Source organism: Parasteatoda tepidariorum, chromosome 8 (genome assembly GCF_982258835.1).
Source record: "Parasteatoda tepidariorum strain Cologne lab strain chromosome 8, Ptep-v5.0, whole genome shotgun sequence".
Lineage (NCBI taxonomy): Eukaryota > Metazoa > Arthropoda > Arachnida > Araneae > Theridiidae > Parasteatoda > Parasteatoda tepidariorum.
This window is the reverse complement of record NC_141762.1, coordinates 12,250,406-12,270,146: the sequence shown is the minus strand read 5'-3', so window position 1 is coordinate 12,270,146 and position 19,741 is coordinate 12,250,406. Positions and strand designations below refer to the sequence as shown.

Genomic DNA, 19,741 nt, shown 5'->3' with positions numbered 1-19,741 from the left:
TTTTGAACTAAAAAGTAAAGAATAAAAATTTGTGTGTTACTTACAAGATAGATTACAAGTTGATAGTCTTGGTTAATTTTTAGGTATAATGTATTTATAATGCTGTATCCTAAAATGTATTGCAAGAATTTCTTATAAAATTTTTAAAGAAAAAAGATTAAAAGTCAGTTTTTGAATAACAGTATAATAACTAATCCAAATAAACCACTAACTTTTTATTGGTTTTCTTTAAAAAATTTATAAAAAATTCTTGCAAAGCAAACTTAATATAAAATTAGCATAATGCCTCAAAATTAACTGAAGTTAAATCAACTCGATTCTTTAAAGTAGCAATGCCAAATTTTATTTATTACTTTTTCGTGCAGACCCATAGAAAAATTGTTGTTTCTTGCAAAATTCTTAATTACTTTATTTCATACTTTTTCGGATTCTTTAAATGTCTGCAAAAAGTTACACCATATCCCCCCCCCCCCAGGAACGCATTTTAAAAGCACAACTAAACAAAATAACCATAGTAGCAAATAACTTAAATGCTAGTTTTGTGAACTACGTGCCCATTCATATCAAAATAATTAGACTTTAAAGAACATTTTCTAAGAACCCAGGAGTTTCATATTTCTGGGTTCCAATTTAAAATGTGTATTCTTAACCTCTTTATCCATCTATTATTAACATTTATAATATTATTGCATCTATTGAGACAAAACAAAGAATTTCAAATTAAGCAGTGTATGCTTAAACTACCAAGGCTTTTTTTAATACTGATCAAACACCTGCATCTAAGAAAAGCAATACTTTCCGCTATTTATATTTAGATGAACGAAATTTCTTTTAATCTATAAAGTTTTATTTAAGTTTTACCTGCATAAATCTTATTACAGGGTCCCAGAGAATGCATCCTTATTTTTGTTCCTTCTACTCTTTTTGATGTAATTGTTCTAAAGCTTTTTAATTGCAAGATAATATTTGCTCCATAGCATATTTTCACTGAAATATTTATTTTTTTAAATTAAATTAATTAATGACACATCTTGATGTGACCTCCACTTGAATGAAATGCCAGCAGAAACAACAAATGGACAACAGTCAATAAGTTAATACAGGCTAGCCAAATAGCGTGAGTGTAGACCAAATGCAATAACGCACAAACTTCAACTAAGAGAATAATACAGGGCTTTTTGCTATAGAAATCACCCTCCCTAAAGAAATTCATAACCTTTTATTACAATTATTTGACCCAAGCTCAAAAGGTCGTGAGTTCGATCCCCCCCCCCCCGGTGAAGACTCCCTGTTTACGAAATGGTGCACACTAAATCTGTCAACCTCGCAAAGTTCTTCAAGTTCCTATTACAAATCAATACCTCTGGGGGTACTGGAAAGAAGATTAATCGTGCTCTAGTTCAGGTCAAAATTACAATAGCGGATAGATGGATGGTGTGTGAATGTTCTTCCTGTAAAACCTGATGTGAGAAGTCAAATTCTTGGCCATATATGGCACCACTGGAAAACAAGAAGAAACTCACCCCTCTGCCTTAAAATAGGCTTGTTAGTATAAACAAGTGGCATTAGACAACAACTTTTTATATTTATAAGAACCTCACTATTTTTAATTGATGATCTTTTTCTCTAAATAATTCAAACATTTAAAAAAACATATTTTACAAGAACATTTTTAAAAACTTCTTTTTTACAAAAATTGTACAGTAGCATCAGCTTGTGAGCAATAGAATGTTTGCTGATAAACTGTCAACGTGATATCAGAAAGTAACCAATCAGAATAGTTTTTATCTAATTTTTCATTGTGCAGTGAACTCGTATTTACTCCAGGAGAAATGTTTTTAGGTTTTTCACATCCAGATAGTTTACCTGGATACAATTTCTTTTCCCAAAATGGCTTCTTTGATTCTTTCCTCAAACGTTTCTCCTTGGCTCGCCGATTTTGAAACCAAACCTAAAAAATAATTTAAAATAATAAGGATTAAGTTGAATCATTGGGTTCACGTGCGTTCTAAAATGTCAGGACATCCGCTAACCACGTGATAGATGGTTCACTTCATCTAAAAGCTTTGAAAAAAAATAATTTTAAGCATATTATAGTAGTATTGTTCGAAATAATGACCAGACCGTCATTTTGTACAGTACGCAAAAAAATAAACGGACCACCTTGAAAAAGTCATATATTTTAAATTCATTTGATTTCTTAAGAATTATTCCACTGAGTTCACTCTTATTTTATATATTACCATTTGAAATTACATTCTTTAAAATGATGCAACAAAATGTATATTCTATAATTCAAATTTTTTTTACTATTTTTAAATAAAATTATATGAAAATAACATTCAATAAAAGTTATATTTTGCATGAAATTGTCTTTGGATAAACAAATTTAATGATTGTGTGCAAAAATCAGGGATGTGATTCTTCCGCGGATTCGTGTATTTTCGCTTTTTCTTCAGATTTTCCCCACTAACTTCAGCGGAAATTTTGTTTTGCACAATTTAAAATATTTTATGAGGAATTTAATTTTCCGCGAAACGAAAGTATTGAAGACCTTATTCCTCCCTCGGAAGTTTCTCTAAAAATCATTTCCTTGGGATAAAACTGGTTGACCTTTATTACAGGGATGAGTTTTTCCGCTTTTGTCTCTCAATATCAGCCTTTTTATCAAAAACTCCGATTCTCTAAAAGTATCAGGGTTTTTTTTTAAATGTAAATATCCCGCTTTTTTTTTTTTTTTTTTTTTTTGAAAATTCAATTGTTGAAATAAAATAATTATATTTATTTGCGATTTTCAAAGATAAACAGAAAATTCAAACTACGCCCTAGCTGCTAACCCTTCCGCATTTTTATTTTAGCTATTTTCTCCGATTTTACGCACTGAAAATAAGATTTTCCGTATTTTTATCTGTCCGCCGGATAGCTCGTATTTTCGTAATGCAGGCGTAGCTGCTTCCTGTTTCCTGGCGTTAAAGCAAACGGAAAAAAAAAGTAGAGGTGGATTTTGCGGTGAAAATATTTATTTGCTCATTCAATTAATCTAGTAAATTTTTATTTATTTTGTCTAAACAAAACAAACAAGCCTTTTAGATATAAAGCCTTTAAATATCTCAATTCTTATTCACGCGATTTTAATATCATCGATTTTCGTATTTACCTGATTTAAAAGTTGCTCATTACGATTCTCATTTACGCTATTTAAATATCGTACGTTATGATTTTTATTTCCGAGATTTAAAAGTTCAATATCGCGTTTCGGATTTATGCATTTTTAAAATCGCGATTTTATTATCAAACATGAATTTTCGTATTTACCTGATTTAAAAGTTGAACGTTGTGATTCTTATTCAGGCGATTTAAATATCGTATATTGTGATTCTTTTTTACTAGATTTAAAAATCCAATATCGCGATTTGTATTTTTCGCTCTTTTAATACCCTATGTAGCGATTCGTATTCACGCGAGCTTTAAATCCGATGTCGTGATTCGTTTTTGCGGCTGTTATATCAAACATCGATTTTCGTATTGATGCGTGCTTTAAAAATTAGACATTGGGATTCGTATTCGCGCGATTTAAAAATTAGGCATCGGGATTCGTATTTACGTGATTTAAAAATTACTCATCATGATTCGTATTTTAGCATATTTTAAATTCGATATAGAGTTTCATATTCTCGTGAATTGAAAGCCATCATATCGGGATTCATATTCATATAATTTTAAAATTAATCATCGGGATTTATAATCACATGGTTTACAAGTTTAAAAATCGCACTTTTTTTTGTCAAATTTTTGGATATAATATATAGATATATTCATTCTTGTATTTCCTTTTTTTTACTTTCTGACTGCTCTCATCCCTGAAAAATGTTTCAATTTGCTAAAATGTTCTCGAGATACGATGAAATGAGCTCTCCTGACCTAACTATGGGGACCATATATATTGGGGCTGAGAAATCCGAATCCAGAAGAAAAAAAAAAGATATGTTTATTCAAGGAAAGTTCGTTTTTGTGTCTTATTTCGTAACTTTAAATATCGTGCGCACTAATTAATTTACATATCTCAGATCACCGCTCTCTTTGAATGTGAAGATCCAATCATTAGATCAAAAGTTATTCAGGGTGATCCGTTCTTTATTTTGCGCACTGTACATATTTAACTTTAAAATCATTAACTAATTAAATATATGATAAATCGATTATTAAAAAGATAATGACTTAATAAATTATTTTATTTTCACATTCTAAGGAAGAAATTAACAATTTTAAATTGAGAGTACAATTCGATTTTAAGTAATTTTATTCATCAGTTTTCTTAAATAACAATTTGTAAAGAATCCAATATTTTCTGATCCACATTTTGCCAGATATCCACTGCTGATTTCACTTACGACGCAATACTAGATAGAAAGTGCGTGTAGAATTTCTAAAATTGGGACAGGGGCAATGAAGAGAGATTGGATTTTGCAAACTGAGAGGAGAAGAGTGGAATGTGGTGCTCAACAGCTTGTTTCACTCGTGAATGCTTAGCCTCTATATTTAAATTTTGAACTGAAATCATACGGCTTAGATTTTATTTTTAACTAAAGTGGTAGCTAACATAAGAAAATTTCTGTGGTAGGTAAGTAGGTATTTAATTTACGTCACACTAGAGCTGCACGATGGGCAATTGGCGACTCTCTGGGAAACATCCCTGAGGATTCTCCGAAGACGTGCCAGCGCAATTTTGATCCTCTGCAGAGGGGGTGGCACTCCCGCTTCGGTAGCCTAACAATCTGCGTGCGAACTCGAGCACTTTACGGTAGAACAGTTTAACGAGGACCAATACCGCGCACCCTCGTTCCCATGATAGTTAACATTCCAACACGTGTGTGTTGTTGTTGTTCATTTACGTCACACTAGAGCTGCACAATGGGCTATTGGCGACGGTCTGGGAAACATCCCTGAGGATGATCCGAAGACATGCCATCACAATTTTGATCCTCTGCAGAGGGGAGGGCACCCCCGCTTCGGTAGCCCGACGACCTGCACGCGAAGTCGAGCACTTTACGGTAGATCAGTTTAACGAGGACCAATGCCGCACACCCTCGGTCCTTACGCAGACTGACCGCAGCCAGTGATACTTGACTTCGGTGATCTGCTGGGAACCGTGTCTTAAAATTTTTCTACTTCTTCCTTCATTTAAAAACGAAGTATTACTTTATCATCATTTGAATTTTTCTCGTCTAAAACGAGAGTAAAATTTTTTACTTAACTCAAGTAACAAGCAACTTTTGAAAATATCCATCATGAGTGCAAATCTTTGTTCACAAATTTTAGCGAGAGTTTAAACCAAATTGTGGCTGGCATAGGGTTGCTTCTCAGCAGATTAGGCGATGAAACAGTTGCCAAATAGAACCGAGGTGAGTGGAAGTGCCCAGGAGTCGACAATAGGGAAAATCGCATACCGCGAACCCTCGGTCCCTACGCAAGTTGAACAAAGTGGTCTCCCACCCGCTTACTGACCGCAGCCAGTGATGCTTGACTTCGGTATTCTACGGGGAACTGTGTCTTTACAATCAGTCCACTGCGGGACAAATTTCTGTGGAGTTACACGTTTAAGTTTCTTTGAAAAATCAACTTCATCTTGAAATTCTTTTATATCTGTCCTTGTCTCTGGAAATTTCGTTTTAATGAAGGTAGAAATGATAAACATAAGTAAATTTTGGTGACGTTATTTTGAAAAATCAGCTTAATCTTACCTGAACTACCCTCATATCTAACCCTGTCTCTGTGGATAGTTGTTCTCGTACAAAACGACTGGGTTTGGCACTCCTTTTGTAGGCTTGTTTCAGAGTTTCAAGTTGTGTTGGCGATATAGTTGTTCGGGGACGTTTGCTGGCACCTGTGCTGAAACAGGAATACTTATTTATTTAAAGTGTTTGCCGAAAATATTTTAATAAAGAACATATTGTAGGTAGCATTTGAAATTCGAAGTTTATTGTAAAACTAGAATTTAAAGTTTGCCAACAATTTTAAATTAAACCAATTTTTTTTTCTTTCTCAATTTACAATTGAGGAAAACAGAATTAATTTAAATTTTGCTAGCGTATTCAAGTTGTAAGTTCTATAGGCGATCACAACGCTCGAATACGCTATCTGAGGAGAAGAAGGGTTGCATGCCTTTGGCCCTTCCCTCTCCTCCTCTTTTCAGTTGTATAGGAATGTACTACGATATTTTTTCCTTTTCTTAATATTTTTTACTTAATAAAAATATTTTTCTAAATTTGCATGATGCTTTCTTTTAGAACTATGCTTAATGTGGTTTTCAGATCCAAGTTTAATAACTTAAAAGATTTTAATCTATATGAAAATCAAGACAGAATTATTTAATAGGAACTCTAAAACGAATTCTTGGTAGGAGTGGTAGGAAATTTGAGTAATGCGAAAAGCCTTTTTATCAATAATACGGATTTTTAAACTACATATTAAGAGTGACCATTACAGTTCACCTTGTATACATGAATAACTGTTTTGAACTACAAACACTTAAACAATTCTATTAGAAATAGGCTGACAGCTGGAAAGTTATATGAAGAAAACAGAATTTTAATCTAGAGTGAGAGTGGAATCAAATATTAAAATATGCATTTGACTACCACTGGACTACAAAGAGGAGCAAGTTGGCATTTCTGAAGTATGAATAAATGTTAGCCGCTACATCTGTCGTATCTAAAATGACGATGAATTGAAGAATTAACTGATAAGAAGTAGTGAACTCGAGCATTACATTTCTACTAAGAAAATTGCAATTTAATCTTGTGGAGGAAGTTATTGTAATGATTTTAACTATAATGTTATTGTTAATCATTATAGCTAAAAACATTACAACAATTTCATTGAGTGCATAAGTTATAAACAAGTACATTGTTTGCCTACGGTATTAAAACAATTTTTTACACTCAGAAAATGAAAGGGCCGGCAAAATTAGTTCATTCTTAGCTTATATCCAGTATAAGCATGTATTTGTATTTATTATAGTACATGATTATCTAGCCAAAAGTATCCAGACATCCAGTCACCTCCTAGGACCTTCACACGGATTACCATGAACGAGAAATCCGATACTTCAGTAGTCCGAACGTTGTGGCATCTTTCTTATTTCATCCTCACCGCGCTGTTTGGTAGGTACTTTATTTATATCACGCAAGAGCTGCACAATGGCATAATAACAACGGTCTGTGAAACATCCCCGAGGAAGATCCGAAGACAGGGCACCACATTTTTGACCCCCTGCCGAGGAGATGGCTCCTCCTTTGATAGCCAGAAGACATGTGCGTGAACACGAGCATTTTACAGCAGAACAGTTTAATGAGAACCGATACCGCTCACCCTCGGTCCCAAAGCTGGCTGATCAAAGTGGCCACGCACCCACTAATTGACCACAGCCAGTGATGCTTGACTTCGGTGTTCTACTAGTCTTGTCTAACTTTGTCTTTACAATCAGTCCTCTGCTGAACCACTGCGCAGTTTAGAAGTCCAGACGTTGTGATATCTTTCTTATCATATCGTCCACTGCGCAGTTTATGTTCGTTACGTCGGACTACTAAATCGGACCGGGCGGAGACTTTCTCTCTTCTAGGAGGTGTTGTACGGATTGAGGGTTATATTAAAATGAAATTACTTCCCTCTTTGCATTAAGGATGACCTGTTGTCGTCAGGGAAGGCTTTCCACCCATTTTTGATGTGTGGCCATAGAAGTTGACTTCTGAGCATCCATTACAGCTGAAGTTAGACAGTTGGGATGGTCAATTTGGCTGGCTATGTAATCCGTGTTCGAATTCGTCCCAAATGTGTTCTTATGAGATTCATACCGGGACTGTGCCGGAAAAAGCTAACTCAGATTTTGAACATCTATTTTGGCAAAACCATGGCTTCGAGAGTCTCGATGTATGAGTGAAGCAGTTATTATGCTGGAAGAGGAATGAGCCATCCATGAAATATTGTCATAGAGCTGGGAGAACAGCGCCGTTTAGAATGTCTACATGCATCTCCATCCCAGAGTTCATCTTTCTGACCACAGGAAATAAGGAACCCAAGCCAAACCATGAATGCCATCCTAATCAACGACCAGATCCACTTCATTGGTTGCATGTCCGAATACTTTTGGCCAGGATACAGTATTTGTCAGTATTTCAAAACGACATATTTTTAATCGAAAAACTTACCGTTGTTCATTAAATCAGACGCTGCAACATAATCTGTTTCGCAAACAAGTGTTTTGTCCTCTAGCAGGAAAAAATGGTCACCCGTAGTTAGAAGCCTTCCGCAACAAATGCATGCAAAACAATGGGTATGGTAAACAAGATCTTGCACTTTCCGCACTGTTTCCATAGGCACAACGCCTTCGCAACAACCACTGCATTGAACGCCATACTTTCTATGAAGAAAGGAATTTCGTTAGTAAATTTTGAAACACTTTTAAAAAAAATTTATGCTAGACAGTACACAGAGTGCCCATTAAAATCTCACCTACCCTCTTAATGACTGTAGCAATAGTTATAAAAGTTATGTCTAGGTTTAGTGAAGTTATGAGCTGCAAAGATAGATAGCTTATGGCGCCACCTGGTGAAAGCCTGCGAAGTTAGTTATCCTTCCTTAAAAATGGTGCAAGATAAGGGGAAAAAGTGTATGACCAAAACTGATGCGTAATTTATTTAGCAAAAATAGGTCGGAAAATTAATAGTTACGTTAGAGTTTAGAGAGCATTATTGAATCATATATAAATATAGATCATGTATTGTTGTTGTTGTTCATTTACGTCGCACTAGAGCTGCACAATGGGCTATTGGCGACGGTCTGGGAAGCATCCGTGATTCTCAAAAAACCTAACCATATATTTAAAACAAAATATCGCAGTATTGACTTGAGATAGAAAGTTGTTTTCTTGTATACTTTTTAGACGAAATTTTCCCTGTGTGTTTCCATGAACATAAAAAGAGATTATTCATTTACTATATCCTAAAATTTTTTAAAATTACCTAAAAGTCACTCTCCTGGCCAGATTGTTTAGAATTTTTTACCCTAACATTTCAATAATTAAATTGTTGTTGTTGTTTTTAATGCCATTTTCCAATACAGGCAAGACTGTTTGGTGAAACCAAGTGAACTTAAAACAGCTGGTGCATTTCTTGTCTCTTAGAGGCGCCATGTATGAGCACGAATACGACTTTAGGCACACACGTCGCAGCCAGCTTTAGAGGGCGGACTTATTCATACATCCATTTATTCATCCATAAATCGTAGTTCTAAAATGAATCAGAGAACGATCCATTTCCAATTCAGTACTTCCAGAGGCATTGATTTATTATGAAAACTTGAAGGACTTTGTAACCCGACAGATTGAGCGTGCACTAGTCACCATCGACTACACGGCTGGTGGAGATTGAACCCACTACCTCTGGACATGGGGCCAATGCCCTATCAGCCAGGCTACCCATTTTGCTTTTATGCACAGGGTACCCAAGGAATATTGGGACAAACTTTAAGGGGAGGTAGAGGACATTACAAGGATTCAGATTTGCATAACAACTCATGCTCGGAAACGACCCCGTTTGCCAGTAGGTAGGGTTGCTCACATGAGCATTGGAGGAAACAGATCTGCATTGCAGCAGTTATTTGAGCTGTCATCACCCGTAGAGGAGTATGCAACGTTTTACGAACATTGAGCTGGGAGATATGCACATGATGTACGGATTGACAGAGGGAAATGTACGAGCTGCAGAAAGATTGCTTCGCGAAAGCTAACCATAGAAAGATGCACCGGGCAGCCGATTGTTTATCAATTTACATCACAATTTATGTGAATATGGATCAAGTAATAGGCTTAGTGAAGGCCAGCTCGCGTGACTCGAACTTTCAGCGTGGAACAAACTGTGTTGGATACTGTTCTAAGGAATCCGTGCACCAGCTTTCAAGCCATTGCTGCTGCCATAGGAGGATCTTCGAGTAGTGTTCATCATATTTTGTTTGCGAAGTAAAGGCTTACACCCAGACCATCTTCAAAATATTGTCACTGATTTCCATATATCATTCAGCGTGTGTGCATTTTCCACAGTGGTATCTCGACCAAAGTCTCCTAGACCCGCATTTCCCGTCCTACGTTTTATTTACGAATGAGGCGAACTTCACGCGAGTTGGTGTGTTCAATCACCACAATGCGCATTTATGGGCAGGAGAGAGCCGTGAGACCACACGCTGCCAACATTCGAAAATATGAGAGGACTAAGATTAAAGAAAATCCGATATAAAAAATAATTTGAAAGGAATTGTGACGTTAAATGTTAGTTGAGCAATAAAAACAAGTTTTATTTTACCTGTAGAAATGCTTTTTACAAAAAATAGCTCGGTCTTTGCTATAGCATCTGTCTGTCAGTGGTATATCGCAAACAGAGCAACGTATGCAGTCTGGATGCCACAACTCATCTTTCATTTTCATCATTGTTCGATTTAGAATTGGATTTTGACAGCCTGTACAGCATAGAACAATTTCACCTGAAAATTAGTTGAAATATGATTGTTTTAAAAATTTTATACATAGTATACATTTGAAAAGACAACCTTAAAACATAAATGAAATTTTCAGGTTTTAGCATATAATTGCATCATCAGGAGTTTGAGAAATTCCGGATCTGTAAAATTCACGGATATATAATTTTCCGAAATATGTTCGAAAAATTTACAAAAATAAATAAATATAAAAATTAAGAAATAAAAGAAAAAAATTCAAATTTTGTTTTTTAGGTAATCTCTATAACTAAGCAAGAATTTCAGCTAAAAATGATATATCTTTTTCTTTTAATTACAATTATTAAAGCCTTATTATATATTAACATATATTATCTATATATAAATATAATACAAATATGGAGATATATTATTATACACTAAATTATATCAACTGAAATTGTTATTATGCATTATTATTATGCATTAATACATATTAACCAACATTGAGAAGTATTACTATAAATATATTATCACACCTTAATACATATTAATGGAAATTGACATGTATTATTATACATTAATAGGTATTAACTCAAATTGAGATGTACCATTATACATTAATATATATTAACGGAAATTGAGATGTATTATTATGCAAAAATATAAAGTAACGGAAATTGCGATATATTATTATAAATTACATTATTATGTCTTATTGTATATTAATGAAAGAGATTATACATTAATGTTTATTATCGCAAATTGTAATATATTTTTATACATTAATATATACTAACGGAGATTGGGATGTCATATTATATTAAAGTTTACATTGACACCTTTCTCATTTATATTTTAGAGATTATTAAGTGGTAAAGCTTGAAAACACAATATTTTTCGATTTAATTTTCAATCTGTCCAATATGATTGAATTTGGTTCATAATGGTTTGTCATAGCCTCTATCTAAATAATGAATTATAAGTTGGAATTTAACAGGAAACCTCTCTCTTCTCCAGAAAATGGATAATAATAATAAACATAAATGGCTGATGTATAATGTTTTTCATTTCTAAATGCAATTTGAAGTTTAATGACCATAATTAGTCTAGATATAAGTGAGCCACAATAATTTTTTATTTAACGTTTTTCTGTAAAATTTTTTATGAGCTCAATTTTGATAATGAACATCAATAGAGCCGTGGTTGCTCAGAGGGATAGAGCACTCGCTTCCCAATGATGTAATGGTTCGAATCCCAGAGATGGCAAGTTGATGCAGATTCCACACCCAACAAGCACCGACTGCAGTGCAGTTGTAAAGTAGAATACGAATCCCCTTGTCGTAGGGTTAACCGCGGGAGGTTTCGCGTTTTTCTTCACCACGTAACGCAAATTCGGGTTGGTTCCATCAAAAAAAGTCCTCCACGAAGTAAAATTTCTTTTAATACTTGATCCAGGAATTGTCTTCTCATTTGGATTTGGCTCAAAATTACATGGCTACGACAGTAGACATTAGTAGTCGTAAACTGAAAATTAGGTTGGCTTTTCAACGACGGTTATAAAAAAAAATATAAAATTATAAATGAACACCAGGAATAGAATCTTTATAAAATTATATCTAAAAATCATAAAAAGTGATTTGATATATATTAAATCCTTTCCACGCGGTTGTCATATACTAAGTTTTACTTTAGTTTTTTTTTATAACCGTCGTTGAACAGCCGACCCAATCTGATAGGTTTACGACTACTAATGTTTAACTCCGTAGCCTTGCAATTTTGAACCTAATCCAGAAGACAAGAGAACTCCTGGATCGAGTATCGGGAGAAATTTGCCTCCGTGGAGGACTTTTTGATGGAGCTAACCCGCATTTGCGTTACATGGAGAGGAAGACCACGAGAACCTCCCACGGTTAGCCTGACGGCAAGGAAACTCTATCCCATATTCCGTCTACCACTGAGGATATTTCACTTCATTACTGTGGTCGGTGCAAGCCGCATGCGGAATTCGTATCGACTGAGATTCAAACCCGGTTCGCCTCAACCGAACGCTCTATCCCCTGAGCCATCGCTGCTCAAGTTTTACTTAAGTAATAATTTTCTTTCTTTTTAAAACGGAGGAAAGAATACTATTTAATGTCACCTATAATGAAGCAACCTTGTTTTTTTTAAACTATCGCCAGCCTTTAACTACTTGAGAAAATTTTTTTTTTAATTTACCTACGATATATATATATATATATATATATATATATATATATATATATATATATATATATATATATATATATATATATATATATATATATATATATATATATATATATATATATATATATATATATATATATATATATATATATATATATATATATATCAGGAGGCTACCTGTTAAACCATTTTTTCGGTTGAAATTTATAGTCATTTCAGAATAATGAATTTATAGGTTTTTTTAAAAAATAAATATGGAATTTTTTTCTGGTTAAAACTTACCGTTATAAAGCATGTAGTTTTTAGTTAAAAGTTGAAGAAAATTGTCTGCCATGCCAGTCGGATATTTCTCAACATTTTAAGATGAATTTACAACTTCGTATCGATGGGGGAAAAAATCGATATTTTATGATGAACCACGCCTTTCGAAACTCGCCGCCTATCAGACGCGCTGATCGTCTTAATCACTTATCCACACAAAACAAATGCTCAGTTTCTTTCTCGTCGTTTAAGGATTAATCACTAATTTTAAATCAGCTGAATTGGTAATAGTTGAATTGTTTAATACCAGCCTTGATTCAAAGAGATCCCGGGTTTAACGAAGAAATTTTGAATAAAAAATTGGTTTTACATAATATCCTGTCAATAAGATTATTGCCCGGATTTAAAGTGGAATTTTCCCGAGATTCAACCAGAAATTAATTACAGTTTATTATAGTTGATTAACTAATTAAATTCTAAATTTTCTTTAAACCAAAAATATTTAAATACTTCAATATTTCCCAAGATCAACCTATTCGCGACAATTGAGAATTTTAGCGTTCCTTAGGATTTTAATTTGACATTTTTCAGACAAAATTAAATTGTTTTAAAAATTTATATTTTATTTTTTATAATTTTTATAGTATATGCTATAATTTATATATATATATATATATATATATAATATAATTTTCTCATATATTACAATTTATATAATTATTTTAAAAGTATTTGTAAATATATGCGAGTATTTTTGGAAAATATGCCACCTATTTTTTCGTAAGAAATTATTTTCAAATGAACCTCGTGCTTCAAAAATTCATTAAAGAAAGAAGGAAAAAAAAGGAAAAAAGAAAAATCCCAAACTGTTCACCAGAGCCGTGGTGGCTCAGGGGATAGAGCATTCTCCTTGCAATGAGGTGAACCGGGTTCAAAATCCAACGATGGATGATCGATTCGAATTCCGCATCCGACTCGCACCGACCACTGAGCTGACGTAAAATATCCTCAGTGGTAGACGGATCATAGTTTAGAGTCCCCTTCCGTCAGGCTAACCGTTGGAGTTTTTCGTAGCTTATTACCTCTCCATGTTACGCAAATGCCGTTTAGTTCCATTAAAAAAAAGTCCTCCACGAAGGTAATTTTCTCCCAATACCTGATCCAGGAATCCCCTTGTTTTCTGAGTAGGGTCCAAAATTGAAAAAGTGAGACTAAAATCACAAAAAAAGCACTTAAAATTGCAATAACTTTTGAGCAAATAGGAAATTAAGAAAATAACTAGATTGCTTTGTAGAAACTGTTCGCTAGATGACAAAAAATATCCAAACAAGCAAACTTCTCAAGGATATGTGACATCACTTCCCAACCAAGCTCCAATAATTTAGTTCATGTGGATAAAGATGCGTGAAACCTCGCATAGGAATAGGATTCTTTTGCGACCCTTCATGTTGCCTCGACCTTACACCATCTAAGTATCACTTATTTAAAACTTAGCAAAACATTTTAAATGGCAGAAAATTGAATGACAACAACAACCTTAAATCGCATTTGGTTGATTTTTGCTGATAAAAACCAGGAGTTGTATAAGTGCAGAATTATGAAGTTACAAGAAAGATGACAAAAGGTTATCGAACAAAATAAAAGATATCAGACTAAAGTTTATTTTCTGTGTAGAAAAAAATTTAGTGGCATCCCGCACTAAAAACACGAAATTACTTTCTTACCAACTCAATAGTCATTCCTATCCATTCCATGAGGTACAACGAGCCAAACACAAAAACAAAACGGAACACCCTGAATAACTTTTTATCTAAAGATCGGATCTTCACGTTCTAGGACTGAATCTTACTGGTTCAAGGTGTGAATTTATAAATGCTAATTAATTAATGTAGACAATATTTTGAGTTATGAAATCAGAAACAAAAACATATTTTCTCTGAATAAACATGTCTGCTTTTTTCCTACAAATTCCGATTTCTGACTCCCAAAAATATAATGGTTATCTGCAATCTCGGAAATATGGTACCCATAGGTTGATCAGGAGAGTGGTCCAAAGTTGGGATTCCTTAATGATAATTTTACTTTTTGCTTATTTCGGCATATCTTGAGAACTTAAGCTAAATAAAAAATGTTCGCACATAATTATAAAATTCGTTTATCCAAAGATAATTTCATGCAAAATTTAACTTTTAGTACATAATTATTATTTTTTAATATTTTATTTAATAAGAGTCGAAATAATTTTGGATTGTAAGGCATACATTTTTTTTACATAACTTTAAAGTATCAAATTTTACATGGCAAAATGCAAATTTGAGTGAAATTGATTGTACAATTCCTGAGAAATTGAATTTTAAATATACGACTTTTTCAGAATTTGATTTCTCAGAAACTATTCGACCGATTTCGCTCAAATTTTGTATATTGCAGTGCTAGTTTATACACTTTCAAATAATGTGAAAAACTGAATACCTTATATTTCAAATTGTTTTCCACTACTATTAAATAAAATAATAAATATTTACTAAAATTTATTTTTTGCATGGTACATGTTCAATTAATTTTTTGCATAATAAATATTCACTGAAATTTGTTCCTTGGCTAAACGAATTTTAAAAGGTTGTGCAAAAATTTTTCCTTTTGTTGAAAAAGTCCTCGAAAGATAGCGAAATACGCAAAAAGTAAAATTCACATAAAGGGGTCCAAACTTTGAATCGTTGTCCTGACCAAACTATGAGGACTATATTTCTCAGATTGCGGCTACTCTCTATTTCCTGAGGGTCAGAAAACCAAGTCATTTGAAAAATAAAAATGGTATGTTTAGTCAGAGAAAGTACGTTTCTGTGTCTGATTTCATAACTTAAAATATCGTCTACATTAAATAATTATTATCATAATCGAGGTCCTCTCCTCAAACCATTAAGATTGAATCTTAGCACGTGAAGATCCGATCATTAAACAAAATGTTATTCAGGATGGTCCATTTATCCTCCCGCGCAATGTACATTGTTTTAACAGTGCCAGTTACCATTAAAATTTACCATTTTACAGGATTATTTTTTTATCTCAGCTTCTGTAATTTTGATAGTTCTGTTCCCAACCTTTATTTTTCCATTATTTGTTGGCAACTTGACGTTTCTTTTCTTTTTTTTCTCTTTTTTTCAAACTATTCTCGTTTCTTAATCATTTAACATTTTACAGGGTGTTTGAAAAATACGGAAATGGTCAGGGCTCGATTAACAGATCTTTAGGCTCTGGACATAAAGCCACTTAATGGTCCATTAAAACAGGCAACAAGTTTCAATTGATATGCATGTCTTTTTCCACCTTAATATCAAAAGATAATTTTTTAGATAACAGTAATTTGTAAACACCCTTATTTAGAAATACATCATGCAGAAATTCAAAATTTAATTTAGCTCTAAACTTTTATTATGAGAAAAAAAATTAAAATTTAATTGATAGCGCAAGAGTTGCTGGTGTGAATAGTGAAAATTATGTTCGGAACAAGTACTTATCAAATTATGTTATTGAATTGCGTTATTGTGGTAGTGGTAGTATAAAAAATTACTATTTTCTTACTTAAATTTGGGAGTAAATTTTAAAAATTTGGGAGCCCCTACAAATTAAAGGTCAAACAAGCTTAAAAAAATGAAAAATATTTTCTTTTTATGCGTCAATTGGGAATTGGATGGATACTTACTAGCTGGGGTTCCTGGGCCTGACCCCCTTGATAATTTCATGTTTTAAACTCGCTAGAAAAGCACGATACAAATTAAACCGTGTTGAAACACGATTAAAATTAAAGGAGTTATTGCAACTGAAAAAATAAAACATTTTTAGCAAACACCTCTTTGGTCAGTTGGTCCACTATAACAAGGTTCCCATTGTCTGGAAATGTTTTTAATGCGGTAGCGAACGTGAGATAAATCTTGATAATTTAAGCGGTCAATAAATTTTTAATTTACGGAAATAAAGAAAAATATCTTTAAAAAAATTTCTTAATTCTCAAGTGAAAGCTCAATTAAAGCTTTTTTCAATAGCCTTGAAAAATCTTAGCAACCACTCATTTGTTTTTTCTAAGTCGTGGGAACCCTTTATAAAGAATTTTAAGCATCGCGGCTCCATATTCGTCCTGTTCCCCTGCATTGCCCTGAATCTCCATATCTCCCTTACTGATTCACCGCTTATAGGCTCCTTACTGATTCATTTTATATATTAGATTATTATTTTATAACTTTTGTTGAACAACCAACCCAATTTTGGGGTTCACGACTACTAGTGTTCAACTCCGTAGCTTTGCAAATTTGAACCCAATGCAGAAGACAAGGGAACTCTTGGATCAAGTTTTGGGAGAAATTTGCCTTCGCGGTGGACTTTTTGATGGAACTACCCCGCAATTGCGTTGTATGGAGAGAAAAAAAAAAAAGAAAACCTCCTACAGTTAGCCTGACGGTATCCTCTAAACTATGATCCGTCTACCACAGAGGATATTTTTACGTCAGCACTGTGGTCGGTGCGAGCCGGATGCGGAATTCGTATCGACCAGCCGTATATTAGATTAAAATCAAAAGAGACATAAAGTTCTCTCAGTGCAAAATAATAGTGAAGTAATAGGGGTAATAATAATCAGCAACGCATCGAACCTGCTACCTTCCGAATTCATTTGCGTAATTGTATTCTTGTATTCCGAATTCCTGTATGTTAATGGCGGTGATTTTACTTGCAATCAATTTGCCATGACGATACTTAGATATCGTATTAATGTTGATTAATTATTTACGCGTTGGAATAGTTAGTTAGTTAGTTCATTTACGTCGCACTAGAGCTGCACAATGGCCTATTGGATTAGCGACGGTCTGGGAAACATCCCTGAGGATGATCCGAAGACATGCCATCACAATTTTAATCCTCTGCAGAGGGGATGGCACCCCCGCTTCGGTAGCCAGACGACCTGCGCGCGAAGTCGAGCACTTTACGGTAGAACAGTTTAACGAGGACCAATACCGCACACCCTCGGTCCCTACGTAGACTGATACGAGTTGGAATAAAATGAACAAAGTGTGGCCATTTTTTCTAGCACGCAAGGAGTGCATCTTAAAACGAAAAAATATATAAAACATCAAGAGTAGTTTTCCAAACTTTTAAATGGTCAAAACATCCCTCTATCGAAATAAAAGATAAAAAAAAATTATTTTTCATTAAGTTATTCTTCATTTAATTGGTTATTAAACTATTGTTAGATTAGTTGAGGAAAGTGATAAATCGATACGTACTAATTGAGTATATCAGCTAATCGATTTTTCCTTAATATTCATCCATCCTTACATATGCCACCTGCGATAACTTAAAATGTCTATTTGTGAATGAGTATTTCAACTTCGAAGGTTGCTGGAAAATTTAGCCAAGCTTTATGAACTATTAATTTAAGATTAAAAATGCTTCTCCAAGTGCTTTATTTATCTCAAAAAATATTTTAAGTGTTCTAAACGTTTTCTACGCATTTTCAGTTCTGAAACGCCAAAACTTTCACAAATTTTGAAGAAAGAAAGAAAGAAAAAAAAAAGAACAAAGATATTCGTTTTTTAAACATCAAACAAAACAAAAAATGGTGTGTTAGACTGTCAAATGGTGTACCTTTTGTAGATATACTGCAGTCATGGATGTATCAATGTTGACACAACTGCTTAGGCGGCGTCTATTGAATTAGAAGACCTTTATGTGAAAGAACGGCAGAATGTAAAAGCCTCCTCCTCCTCTATTTAACTTAGAAAGACTTTCTAAAGGAAACATTTTCTCTTCTCCTGACATGCACTACTTTTAAACTCTATAAAACAGCTTAATCGCGGATGCATTCCATATAAAAAATAAATTATGATATTGTTCCACTATTCTTCAACAATATATATATATATATATATATATATATATATATATATATATATATATATATATATATATATATATATATATATATATATATATATATATATATATATATATATATATATATATATATATATATATATATATATATATATATATATATATGTATGTATGTATGTATGTATGTGTATATATATATATATATATAGAGAGAGAGAGAGAGAGGAATTAATAAAAATCCGGAAAATAAAAGAATAAAAGATATAATCTTTTCATCAGCTCACACAGTTATATCCGCAAAAAGGAGTGCTTTCTAATATTGTATCAATATAGCCAAAGCAAAATATATCAATACAATAGTGTGAAGAGCACTCCAAAAATATTTACAACAAATTTTGTAAATAATTTTTGAGTGCTCCTCACACCATTGTGTTGACATATATTGATATATTTTACTTTGACTATATTGATACATAATTTTTAAAAAAATAAACACATAAAATTAAACTTGAACAGAAAAAGTATGAAAGTGAAATTTTACTTGTAATCCAGTGCGTTTGCTTCTTTTTAAACTGAAAATATCTTGTAAAAGAAATCCTCTTATTTATGAAAGATTTTTTCTTCTAATTTTTAAATTCTATTTTTGGCACGGATTTTACTACTTCAGCCAAGACTGATGGAACTGGTAGACTGGATAGATTTTCTCTTTTCTTTTTTTTCTAATTCCCTATCAGCCTGTCTTGCTTTAGCAATAATTTTGAAGTAAAATTCAAGATTTTCTGTTGATCCAAAATCTCTATTGATAGCATCTTCGTAATTGGAACTAATTTGTGGTCAGATGGTAAATGGGGGGAACTGCTGAAGTTAACGTTTGATGCTTGAGATTGAATCCCAGAAA

General features: G+C 33.2%; 1 protein-coding gene across 3 annotated transcripts; it reads right to left on the bottom strand.

Moving 5' to 3' along the window:
• Positions 1-341: 341 nt before the first annotated feature.
• Positions 342-18,719, bottom strand: LOC107439196 (LIM/homeobox protein Lhx4). 3 transcript variants are annotated; one of them, XM_071180908.2, is made up of 5 exons: positions 18,595-18,719; positions 10,356-10,533; positions 8,208-8,419; positions 5,742-5,884; positions 342-1,951 (listed from the first exon to the last, which is right to left on the bottom strand). In XM_071180908.2, the coding sequence occupies exons 2-5, from the start codon at positions 10,478-10,480 to the stop codon at positions 1,688-1,690; spliced, it is 744 nt and encodes a 247-aa protein (XP_071037009.1). In that variant the 5' UTR covers positions 10,481-10,533; positions 18,595-18,719; the 3' UTR covers positions 342-1,687. The 3 variants fall into 3 exon arrangements, with proteins under 3 accessions (XP_071037009.1, XP_071037008.1, XP_015907189.1); XM_071180907.2 differs by lacking the exon at positions 18,595-18,719 and adding an exon at positions 18,234-18,510; XM_016051703.4 differs by lacking the exon at positions 18,595-18,719 and adding an exon at positions 12,979-13,128.
• Positions 18,720-19,741: the final 1,022 nt, after the last annotated feature.

Coding starts and splice junctions, on each gene's coding strand:
- LOC107439196 (XM_016051703.4), bottom strand. CDS start 13,030: ATGGCAGACAATTTTCTTCAACTTTTAACTAAAAACTACATGCTTTAT. Junction 10,534..12,978: donor AAACTACATGCTTTATAACG/GTAAGTTTTAAC, acceptor ACTAATTTTCAG/GTGAAATTGTTCTATGCTGT. Junction 8,420..10,355: donor TGTAAAAAGCATTTCTACAG/GTAAAATAAAAC, acceptor CTTTCTTCATAG/AAAGTATGGCGTTCAATGCA.